This window comes from Nicotiana sylvestris, chromosome 6, assembly GCF_000393655.2.
Source record: "Nicotiana sylvestris chromosome 6, ASM39365v2, whole genome shotgun sequence".
NCBI lineage: Eukaryota > Viridiplantae > Streptophyta > Magnoliopsida > Solanales > Solanaceae > Nicotiana > Nicotiana sylvestris.
The window spans coordinates 207,234,979-207,248,174 of NC_091062.1; the positions used below are offsets into that span (position 1 = coordinate 207,234,979).

The 13,196-nt window shown below is 35.7% G+C and overlaps 1 protein-coding gene across 1 annotated transcript; it reads right to left on the minus strand.

The window, feature by feature from the left end:
* Positions 1–671: 671 nt before the first annotated feature.
* LOC104220898 (GATA transcription factor 4-like) lies at positions 672–2,047 on the minus strand. Its single transcript, XM_009771868.2, has 2 exons — positions 1,576–2,047; positions 672–1,431 (listed from the first exon to the last, which is right to left on the minus strand). Exons 1-2 carry the CDS (start codon positions 1,900–1,902, stop codon positions 844–846), a joined length of 915 nt encoding a protein of 304 aa, XP_009770170.1. The 5' UTR covers positions 1,903–2,047; the 3' UTR covers positions 672–843.
* Positions 2,048–13,196: the final 11,149 nt, after the last annotated feature.

The following is a 13,196-nucleotide window of genomic DNA, read 5'->3' on the forward strand; positions in this document are numbered from 1 at the left end:
CTGTTCAATGGTGTGTTCTGGTCTGGATTTTAGGCGTTACTCTCTTCGATTCGTCGGATGTCTCAGAGGAGAAATAGAGTGGGCTCTATTGACTTTCACCATCCAATTGCTGAGGTGGGATATCGGGCGACCTGGTCGTGGTGGTCAGATTTTGACTAATGAACAAATAAAATTAATTCATCCTACATTTCCCATTTAAAATCATCAAAATTAACTTTAAAAAAAAAAGTAACCATGTAGCCTATTGAAAATTAATGAAATAATACCGAAATTTGGGGTGGGGGTGGGGGGTGTCCTTGACATTTTTTATACTCCCTCTATTTCAATTTATGTGACACTTTTTTCCTTTTAGTTAGTCCCAAAAAGCATGGCATTGGTCTGTATTAAACAATTATTTGATTTTAAACTTTTCATTTAACCCTTAATATGATGATTTATTAAATACAAAAAACTATGACTTGTTTTAATCCATTTAAATTTTAAAAGTTTTTGTTTTACTTTTAAATTTCGTGCCTAGTCAAATACCATATATTAATTGAATTAATGGAGTATTATTTTTCTTTTCCTATATTTAAGTTTCTAAGCCTAATTGTTCCAAATCACCTTCACCTCCGAAATAATTATGAATGTGGGGTTCGAGTGATAAGTGAAAAGCCAATTGATTCCCGAGATGTGAGGTAATCGATAAGCAAATAAATCTTGATCCTAATTCAATTCACAAATAAGCTGTATAAGGAGTACTTTCCAACCAATATGGGATTCAACATTAACAATTTAACGTGGCAGTTGCAAAGTAGTACTCCTACACTAGCTGACACTATATCAAACTGCCTCAGATCACGACTACCACATTTGCAATTGCTGTTGCTGATGAGCTTGATTGGTCCGAAGCTCCTTTTGCCTCCTTAGCTCAATAACCTTACGGTGAGAGTTGGAATGCTGGGTTGAAACAAACGTCGGGCTCGCGGCGGGTCGGTACTCAGGCACCAACCGACCCGACTTGTATCTTACTCCACATGCATTGCACAGTGTCTTCGGACCCATTGGTCCTGTGCGCCATTGCGGCGTCGTTTCAGAACCACAGTGCTTACATTTACGACTTGTACTACTTGTGTCGGTGCTCTCTCTCCTCCTGCACGGCGTCGTTTTTAAAGAGCTATTGCTGTCTAATGATGACACGGTGGTGGGAGGGAGGAGTAGGAGGCGAGATGACCATTCGCAGGGAGCGGCGCGTGAACGCTTGCTTCGGGATTTGCATGGAAACGCAGGAGGGCTGGAAATTACGGTTACGGATGAGGAATTGTCGGTGGATGTGGTGGCCGTCGACGGGGATTCTGTTACCGGAATAAACTGAAGAGTTTGAAGGTCGTCGGTTGAGAATGATTCCTCTACAAAGTTTGAGAGCCATTCCAGCTCAGCCAAATTGTCATGCTGTTGAAAAATATGTAAAAACTTTGAGCATATTCCTACCAATTTACTCCTTGCATCCAAAATTCCACTTAGCTAATTTAAAGTTAATTATATGGAAATTTAAAATGTAATATTTCGTTTCTCGCTAAAATTAAGAGTAATTACCGGAATGCAGAGTTCGCTGGTAAGGAATGGGGCGTCGGTGAAGCTACGGTAGCTGAGGTTGCCGTCAAAGTGTTCTTCCCCACTGGAAACTAACGAATTACAGCTATCAACGACAGTGAGGGAGGAAGAATCGGCAGAATTTCCGGCGATAGCGTCGAAATAAGCGTCAGTCATCACTTCTTCATCCTTGGAGAAATCCAAAAGGTCATCTACGGTGATATTGTTATTGTTTTTGTTATTATTCATGCTGTCGAATGGCTTATGTTCGAATTGAGAATCTATGGCATGAGCGAAATAGCCGGCGCCGGCGAAGTCCGGTATTTCCATTGGAGCAAAATGTGTAAGTATGAAGTCTCTTACTACAGAGTATTTATAACTGAAACATGAATGAGAGCTAGAACACAAAATAGAGATAAAGAGAGAAAATGGAGGAGTGATAGATGGATCGAGTCTGAATAAGAGTGGAAAGTAGGACTATATAGGAAATGAACAGAAACGTTTATGTATTTATTTTAGATCGTGTTCATTTGTGTATTATTTAACAAGACAAGATTGGACATTAAGAGCCCGTTTGGACATAAAGAAAATTTTCCATTTTTTTCATTTTTTTTGTTTTATATCAGCATTTGTTCATAAAAGTTTCAATTTTCACTTGAAGATACATTTTAAAAAAATTCAAAAATTTAAAAAATTCCAAAAACCTGTTTTTCAAAATTTTCACTCAAATCACTCACAAAACTTCAAAAACAACCCAAAATTATATTCATGTCCAAACGCAACTCTAAATTTCAAATAGTACCATTTTACTTGAAATTTTACAATTCTTATGTCCAAACGCCCACTAAAATGTTATTAATTGAAATCATATGATTAAGACAAGATTGGTAAATAAAATATTGAGTTTTAGGTTAAATTTGAATAATCGAAATTTTATTCTACCAGAGAACTGTAGGCCTTTGAATGAGGAGTACTTGGAGTGTGTACGAAGATAACATGATGAAGTACATTACGTAGGATAATATTATGGGCCGATTTATTACCAGAAATTATTTATATTTGATGGCGTAAAAAGTGTATAGAATTTATATAATATTTGTATATAATATTATGAAATATATATATATATATATATATATATATATATATATATATATATTTATGAAACAATAAAAGAAGAAGAAGAGTATTGCAGAGAAAAGTAGGGAGAGAGAACTCTTATTGATTTTGGGATGATTTATAATGGGGTAAGACCCCTCTATTTATAGGGAAAAAATGACTTAGCCACAAAGTAAAACTCTCTACAAGATAGACGTTCACTCTAAATAGAATTCTATTCATAACACTCCCCCTTGAATGTCTACTCGATAAGTAATGTGCCTCATTAAAACCTTAAGTAAAACAAAACCCAATGGGAAAAAAATTCTAAAAAAAAAGAAAAAGAGTACACATCTCTAATAATACGGCTTTTGGTTGCCTCGTTAAAAACCTTTCAAGGAAAACCCAGTGAGACAAAACCTTGTAAGGAAGTGTCATGTCATGTGATCTTCTAGATCACTTGCCTCTTTTGTATTATGATCATTTGCTCATCTTCTTTATCAAGAAGTTTATTTGAAATCCATTTGTCTATACGCTTTAAGCGTACCATAGACTTTGTCCTTCTAGAACTTAATATGAGCATTTCCAATGAGAATATAGTTACTTTTTTTGGGTCAGCAAATGCGTCTGACATGCTTTGCAATATATTGCAGATGAATTATCTTTTTATGAACTTCAAGTTCATATTATCATATTCGAGGATCTAGATGTACACGTGATAATTCATTCTACGTAACTTTTTCTCAACTGTTTATCATGTCTCCTCCTCATGTTAGAAAAACTAACTTATTTTTCCTCAACTTTGAAAACTCATCTTTGTGTGTTATGGTGTTAATCAAAATGTACACCGCACATCAATAATAATAAGATGGAATTATTTGGTTCCTGACCCTGAACCACTTGTGAGGGGAAAATGTACTATACTTTTGTATATAACCTATATCAAACTGATATAGATAACTTTGTTCTCATAAGCAATAGTTTAGCTATTAAGTGGAGGCACTTAATAAATTATTTTGCTAAACCAACTGTGATATAAACCAACTTATCAAGATGGACTTCTTGAATAGAAAATCTAGAAATTATGCTCGAAATTAAATTATTGAGCAAGTTACCTCGCAAACACCGGCCAGGTTGCGGGTTAATAATAATCGCACATGTAACCATCTCATACATGCATCTTATGTGGTATAATGGCAGGTGAATGAGCACATATTCACCTTTGATATTTCCAGCATTCATGGGATTCAATCCCAATTTTAGTTGGTCAATTAATTAATGAGAACAAGCAATATAAGAGATTTCATAAAGAACTTTCTAGTTCTTTAAGATTTACCCATGTGACTTCTCTATTATTTTTGCACATCATACTTAAATTGATATGGCTAAACCAATTATGCCAACTGAATAAATTATCAATATTGATAAACTTCAGATTTACACTATAATATGTGCAATTATCAATAAACTCCAAGTTTATTTTGATATGGGTTTTTATATCAATAAACTTCTACTTCATTGTGACATTCTTTTATTTGTGTAGTACAAACTAGAGAATAAAGCGGGTAATTTTTAACATACATATTACCCTGCTACAAGTTATAGTAATAGAAGATATTAAATCTTTCCTTTATTTATAGTCTCAATATAATCAACCGCTTTTGCGTACACTTTGGAAACTGAATAAGTTTCTTTAAGACTTACTACAACACAATACCTTATAGGTAATCAATTGTGTTTCTCCAAAATAGTATAATTGGCTCTTCTAGAGCTCTCAATTAATTTGGTACTACCACATATTCATCAACATCTATATGGTGAATATCTCTTTTAAAGAGAAAGTTATGTCATTATAGTTATGGTCAAAATTATATGCAAAATATGTTTCTTGCATTAATGTTATTCTTTAATAATCACATTACCAAAATATTTTGGCGTGCAATAGGTACATAACCAATGACCATTCATGCCATAATAATGATATTATTTTCTTATATCATCTTAAACCTCCTTCTAGAGGTGAGTGTGGTATATTCACTATCACTAGCACGTTCATATTCTTTCAAGAATGAATATGTTATTCACAAATCAGATGTTGTCACATTCACATCATAAATGGACCATAATCATCTATATGTGCTTTATAAAATCTCATGTCAAATCGATGACAAATATTACTTTCACAGAGTGAAAGATTATTTTGAGAATCCTTATTATTCTCATTATCACAATGATGACGATTATAATTTTGTCTATTGTCACATCCACATCCATTGATACATTCACGGTAATAATTTTGTCTTCTTTCAGACTTATCACATACTGATATCACATTCTCTTAAGGGAATAAGAACGGAGCAAATTCAATGGGACGAGTTTTAATTCTTTGCCCACAATCATACATGAATTTGATCATGGCAAGGCATACAAACTTTACCACTTTGGATGGTTATAATTTCTTTCAAACTCCATTAGAGTTACAATCAAAATTTATCGTCTTCGTTTGTATTTAAAATTAAATTATAGAATAAAAGAGAAAAATATGGTAAAATACATACCTTAAATCCAGAATTTAATCACGAAGGAAATTCATGCAACAATTGACAATCATTATGCTCAATCCCAAAGCTTCTACTCAATTGTTTAGAGTCTCGTGCTGATCACGTGTTATGAAACAATAAAAGAAGAAGAAAAGTATTGCAGAGAAAAGTAGGGAAAGAGAACTCTTATTGATTTTGGGATGATTTACAATGGGGTAAGATCTCTCTATTTATAGGAAATGACTTAGCCACAAAGTAAAACTCTCTACAAGATAGACATTCACTCTAAATAGAATTCTATTCATAACACACACACACACACACACACACACATATATATATATATATATATATATATATAAATATTTTTTCGACTATTATTTTAAGAACGATTATACAGTATCATTTCCCAATTTTCAATGTAATTTTTTCAATGTAATTTTTCAAGTTTTAGGTAAGTAAAACAATAATTTGACCTTTTAAAATTCTGTTGTTAAGGCGTTAGTAAGTCTGGCGTTAGAAATGTAATTTTAACATAAAATTATATAGAAATAAAAACCATATGTAAAATTCAACATAAAAAAGAATAAAATAAACTATTATACAATGAACAAAATAGATTTGCGAAACTATCACAATTCTTTTGTTTCATGCACTTCCTTGGAACTTGCGTTTTGCCCTTCTCGTTATTTTGGAAAATTTTAAGCTTGCTGTCTCCTCTTTCGTGTGGTATTACTACTCCCTCAGGTTCACAATAATTGATCAATTTATTCTTTTTATTTTAGTTCAAAATAAGTATTCAATTAGATAATTAAGAAAAAATTCAATTTGTTTTTTACTCTTTTACTTTTATATGCATATCCCTAAAAAGTTTTCTCACTCCTCACTATAATTATGTGATCAATATTTAATGAGGATAGTTTAGTCATACTCGATATTTTTGTATTAGATTTAGCATTTTCTTAATGAGCGTGCTAAAAGGAAACTGGTCACTTATTATGAACCGAAGGGAGTAATTCTTAACTCATTTATTGGTACTTTCTACCTCCCTAACTCATGTTATTATATTCCTCAACCCACGTTTAAGCACGATCGTTGTAGTTCGATCTGATTGAATTGTACGGTCATGATAATGTCCGTGTCCATTACATATTTAAGATTTATCTTGATCATCTCATTTTAAAATAAATACTATATCATTTAACAAATTTATTGTTGTCAAGTCTGTCAATGTTTAGCTGTTTGGGTTCTGAATAAGGGATCGTATTATGAGAATTTATTATAATATGGATAATAATCAGGGTTTTAATGGTAAAATTAGTTGGTTGATCATCAAAACGTATACTCATCTAGGTGATGAATAACTGTATAGTAATTTTGAGTAGAATTTGCTTTCAAAGATTTTACTACATTTAATAATGTTTATTGCACATTAAACAAAGCAAGAGAATTAAAGGGTAAAACATTGAAACGTATTCAATATTTTATCATTTCATGTTTTTTTTTTTTGGTAATATTATATCTTAAGTCGTGCATGCTCATAGATTCTCTTTGTTTTTTTCGCCCTTATTCTTTTTTTTTTGTTTTCCACCTGGTGTCCGGTATTCGTATTGGAGCCCGATTATATCCGAATTCGCTCTTATTCTCTTTTTAAGTTTGCGTGTAATCCAAAAACTAATTCAGTCCCGTGATCAAGGGCGAACTTAAATTTTTTAGAGGATTGGTTCACTACTAGTTTGATAGTAAAAAAAAAAACAATAGTACAACAGGATGATCCTTGGTCCCTAGTGGGCAGTGACCACTGCAAGTACCAAGATTAGTCGCTGTTAAAATATGAGATAAACTTTGTTTACTGTCACTAATCACTCACCCTTTGGCAAAATTCTTTAACAACATTTCTTTTTTGACAAATAAATTACTACACTATATAGAAAAAGTTGCAAACAAGAAGGGAGTAATTTTCCTGCTAGATTTTGTTATATATTATCTTCTACTGAATTTATCAATTCGAAAAGTTTGAAATTCTCAATTAGGACTTAGGAGTGTGGACTTTTGGAATGGTTCGTGGACCGACTTAGCACGTGACAAAGGTGAGGGAATTGTCAGCTATCGTGTTTGTCTCTAAATCCACCGCCCCATGCTACAATTTGCTTCTTAAAAAAATAATTCGGTGAACTAAACTCTCGCTATGCACAGTAATCGAAAAAAAATCGAACCATAAAAATCTATCTCCTTTACATTGATGCTTCCTAAACGTGCGTCAAGAGGATACTAACGTGGTTGCACGTGCCTACCGCCTTGATATTTGGTTTTGATAGAGTTCCGAGCTCTCTACATTGTTGGATTCATTTTCTTTGTGCTAAGTACTAGCTGATCTCTTAGGGTTAATTTGGCACGAGCATAGAGGATAATTAATCTCAAGATTAAATTTAAGATAAATTTATAGTTAGCATAAAAGCGTGATATAATTATTCCGAAATTATTTATCCCGGGGTTGTTGTATTTATTTTTTATTTCTATGGAAGGATGAGATAATTAGTCCCAGAATAACTAATTCCGGAGTAAAAGTCCCAACCAAATGACCTCTTAGCTTGCTAATAGTCCCTTCCTCAATTATTGCCATTCGCGAGATATTCAGGCCAATATAGTTTAAGAAAGAAAGGAATACTTTTGAAATTTGTAATCTAAAATAAGCTATAGAAATTTGTGTGACTATAAACTATCTCACTAAGGTTAAGTAAAAAAATTAAAATTAAATTATTTCTAAGTAAGGAATATGACATTATTTTTGAAACATATTAAAAAGAAAAGTACGACACATTTGGACAGAAAGTATTAATATACAAAAAAATTATATACATAGCGATATATTATTTTGGAATTCCATGAAAAAGTTGGACATTTGAGGGCCTCCATTTTCGTTATGCTAACTGAACAAGTACTTTGCTCTCTCAATACCTCCATTACTATCCATTTTACGGTTTTTGACCATATTGAACATTGTACTTTCTATTCAAGAAGGCTTCGTATTAGTACCATTACTAATCTGTATTCGAAAATATATTTAACAAACAAAAATAAGTAAAATTCAAAAATGTAGAAGAAGCAGAAAATTAATCCGAACCTACTGAATTTATTGTGTTTCCTTAAGGAACTTAATCCTCTCCCTGTACTCGAGATTTAGAATTATTTCCTCCCAACATAGAACGGATTACCCTCACTGGTGTAGCGGTACTTCAAACCCAGTGACTAAACGAACTCAAAAATGGGTAGCTAATCACACTTTTCTTTCCGTTATAAAACAATGCGGAAGGAAGAAGGAGAATTCAGAATTTTCGCAAGGAAAAGCTGTGGGAAAGATCATGTATTTATATCCAAAAAGTTGGGTAATACCGAAGAATGGCAACTCTTCATTTTAAGGTTGCAACTCAAAGTGGCTATTTTATAAAACAACCATTTACTTAAACCGCCAAATTTAAATTCTAACGGAAAAAACAAAACGGAGAAAGTCAATTTACTGTTACACGGTTGATTTGGATTAAAATAATATTATGTTAACTTTAATATTAACAAATAAATTTGGTTCCAAAAATTGATCAATCAATCAGATCATTTGACCAAAACCAAAAGCCAAAGTCGGGCAACGACAACGACACAAAGCTTGCCTTTCTCTCAACTATTTAAGAGCTAGAAGAAGTGCAATTGTATACCCATATCAAAACTCGTTTCCTCCTCTAATACGGGACAATGTCTCTTTGTCAAAAAAAGAAATTCAAAATTTTCTTTTTTCCTTCCATTTCCTATTTACTCTATTATAAGCTTAAACCCAACAATTATTTACTTTGTGTCTATTATCTTTGTATAGGGGTAAAACTGAGGCTGATGAGCACTCCGATTTTCCGGAGGGGCAAATGATGCAAGGACATAACTACAAGGAATCAGAATCGAAGCTAGGAGCCTCTCGTATCAAGGCCCGAACAAAATACCTGCCCTCGGGCCATCGAGTCCACACCCCCAGACCAGGTTCGAGTTTTGAGCCCTCGGAAAGTATTACCAAGCATCCACTCATGGTTAACAAAGGGCCGTGATATCCGCGCCCAGCTGGATGTCATGGCGTGAATCTCGGCCCATATCGGCAATATATCAGTGACTAACGAAAAGGAAGATTTTTACTTTTTTTAGAATTGTAGTTAGGGCAAAACTCCCCTACTATATAAAGGAAAAGTTTATTATTCGATAAACACTCTGTAACACGCATACCAAGGCAATATATATCTGTTTTCTCTGCTTCTAAAAGTTATCCAAAGTTCTTAATTTTGCTCATAGTTCTTCATAAGTGTTTGGCTCCAAGGAATTGGAATCGAAGCTAGGAGCCTCTCATATCAAGGCCCGAACAAAATACCTACTCTCGGGCCATCGAGTCCACGCCTCCAGACCCGGTTCGAGTTCCGAGCCCTCAGAAAGTATTACCAAGCATCCATTCATGGTTAACAAAGGGTCGTGATATCCGTGCCCAACCGGATATCACGGCATAAATCTCGGCCCGTATCGGCAATATATCAGTGACTAGCGAAAAAGATAATTTTTACTTTTCTTAGAATTGTAGTTAGGGCAAAACTCCCCTACTATATAAAGGGAAAGTTTATTATTCGATAAATACTCTGTAACACACATACCAAGGAAATATATATCTGTTTTCTCTGCTTCTAAAAGTTATCCAAAGTTCTTAATTTTGCTCGTACTTGTTAAGCTTATAACCGAGCCCGAACTCAAAATTACTACTGGTTTGGCTGTTTATTACTCCCTCCGTTCCAATTTATGTGAACTTATTTGACTGGGCACAGAGTTTAAGAAAAAATAAAGACTTTTGGAATTTGTGGTCCTAAAAAAGTAAAAAAGGGCCCCAGAGTATTTGTGTGGTTATAAAAGCTTCTCATTAAGGGTAGAATTGTAAGTTTAAGCTAAATTGTTACCAAATTTAGAAAGGGGTCATTCTTTTTGGAACGAACCAAAAAGAAAATTGGTTCACATAAACTGAAACAAATGGAGTATGTCTTAATTTGCTTATCTAACGTCATTAATCATTTGTATTAAACTAGTCCACATATCCTTAAAATCACGTATAAATTCAATTGTTATCTATTTTTAAGGTAAACAGTTTGGCATACACCGTGGGGCTAAGGATAATAGTGGTAGTTTGATACAAATTTTTATAACGCAATATATTTTACCCTTGTTCTTTGAGATTTTGATTTCAGATCTACCTAAGAATGTCAAACTCTCAGTCTACTCACTTGAAGATTGATGCTGAATCTGGCCATCATGGCGAAAACAACAATATAGTACCTAGAAACAAGGTGCCCCCTGCTGATCCCAATGGAGTCCCAATTGCAGACCCAATCGATGCCAACTCACATGTGGCTATCGACGCCAACCTGCCGACCGACCCTGATAACAGCGTTCGCGGAGGAGCCTGACCAACGGCTTGAGGTACGCCCGAAGGTAAAGGAGATAGGATCAATTGGAGGGTGATCTTCGAAATATTACAAGTCCAACAGGCGGCAATAGCACAACTACAGAACCAAAGCCGAGCCCCCAGCAGAGTTGAACCCGAACCATTCCGAAAAAACACCCAAAGAAATGAGCAAATCACAAAAAGGTCGGGTAAAGCTGAGCCCGGGACCAACCCTAAAATAATAAAAATGCTTGAGGACCTGACATAGCAGGTGGAATAGGGGGAGAAGAAAGTTGAAGCCAATGACAAAAAAATGGGGACCGATAATTCCAGAGTTGATCAAATCCTAGGAATGCCGCCGATATTGAAATGCCTAAACTCCAAGAAATTTGTCCAAAAGCCTTTCCCTCCAAGCGCGGCACCGAAGCCAATCCCGAAGAAGTTCCATATTCCCGATATTCCGAAGTATAACGGGACTACGGATCCAAATGAGCACGTGACCTCCTAAACGTGTGCCATCAAGGGAAATGACTTGGAAGATGACGAGATCGAGTCGGTTTTGTTAAAAACGTTTGGAGAAACCCTTTGAAAGGGAGAAATGATATGGTGCCACAACTTACCCCCAAATTCTATCGATTCGTTTGTTATGCTTGCAGATGCCTTTGTGAAAGCATACACCGGGGCCATCAAGGTCGAGACCAGAAAATTAGATATTTTCAAAGTAAAACAAAGAGATAACGAAATGATCAGGGAGTTCGTATCAAGATTTCAAATGGAACGGATGGACCTGCCTCTGGTTGTGGATGATTGGGCCGTTCAGGCGTTCACTCAAGGACTCAACCCGCGAATCTCCTTGGCTTCACAGCAGTTGAAACAGAATTTGATAGAGTACCCGGCAGTAACTTGGGCCGACTTCCATATCATGTGCCAGTCAAAAATCAGAGTCGAGGACTATCAGCTCTGGGCCTCCTTCGAGTCCATTTATCCTGTCAAAACTAATGACAAGTCTAAGAAAGTCGTCGATCTTGAACCAAGACCGAACAGAGACCGGTATCAACCATATAGAGGAGATCAAAGGGGTAACGAATCTGGCGTAACCCTGCGAGGAACGATCGACGCCATAGTAGCAGATGACTCATGAACAAAAACGGTTTCGACCGGCCACTCGGGGCTAGAGAGGCACCTAGGTTATTGGAATATAACTTCAATATGGATGTTACCAGCATCTTATTTGCTATCGAGCGCATCAAAGATACTAAGTGGCCTCAGCCATTGCAATCCTACCCTACCCAAAGAGATCCTAACCTGATGTGTAAATATCATGGCACTCATGGCCACAGGATTGAGGACTGCCAAAAATTAAGAGAAGAATTGGCCCGACTATTCAATAACGGGCATCTCCGAGAATTTCTAAGTGATCGAGCCAAAAATCACTTCAGGAATAGGGACTCTAACAAATAGACCGAGCAGGAAGAATCTCAGCACATCATCAACATGATTGTTGGAGGAGTCGATGCCTCCCAAGGACCAATGCTAAAGCGCAATAAGGTGTCTATCACAAGGAAAAATGAACCAGAGATTATATCTCAGAGGGAACCATTTCGTTCAACGATAAGGATGCTGAAGGCATCGTACAACTGCATAATGATGTACTGGTAATATCTGTACTTAGAGTTAAGCATGTATTGATTGATCCAGGTAGCTCGACCAACATCATCAGATCGATCAAGGGTCTTAGAGCAGTTGGGTCTACAAGACCAAATAGTGCCAGTGGTCCGGGTTTTTAATGGATTCAACATGGCATACAAAACAACCAAAGGAGAAATAACCTATCCAGTAAATACCACTGGGACAATTCAGGATATAAAATTCTATGTGATCGAGTGGGACATGAGGTATAACGCCTTATTCGGAAGGCCTTAGGTTCACAACATGAGGGCAGTACCATCGACACTACACCAGGCACTGAAGTTCCCACACCGAGAGGAATCAAGACGGTTTATGGAGAGAAGTCGACCGCAAAAGAAATGTTCTCATTAGATGAAGTGATCCCGATGTTCCTACTCTAGACATCAAAGAACACAGAGTCGATTAGGAGGGAAGAAACAAAATAGCAATCACCGATAATATCCCTGACCGAACCAGAGAAATAAGGAGTAGGCGAGTATGATGACTACGGATTCCCTAGGTCATTCATCGCCCCTGATGATTCCGATGCCACCAAGTCAATGGTCGAGAAGCTGGAGCAAGTCATATTGATCGAATACTTACCCGATCGGAAGGTATACTTGGGCATGGGGCTAGCTCCTATAACGACCCAACCGGTCGTTTTGAGCTTTTGCACTTTGCTCGCAAGTTCTCGGGAATGACTTACCCCGTGTGGTGTATTATGACTTATGTAAATCGTTGGTGTTGGGTTTCAGGTTAATCAGAATGAATTTGGAAGAACGTTTCAATTGAAAGCTTAAAATTTGAAAGGTTTGACCAAGATTTGACTTGTTTGTATTTGATCTCAGATTGGAATTTTTATG

What these genes read in the sequence shown, in the direction of transcription:
- LOC104220898 (XM_009771868.2), bottom strand. Translation starts at nt 1,902, where the DNA reads ATGGAAATACCGGACTTCGCCGGCGCCGGCTATTTCGCTCATGCCATA. An exon ending in CCAGCGAACTCTGCATTCCG is followed by an intron (nt 1,432 to 1,575) that starts GTAATTACTCTT and finishes ATTTTTCAACAG; the next exon opens with CATGACAATTTGGCTGAGCT.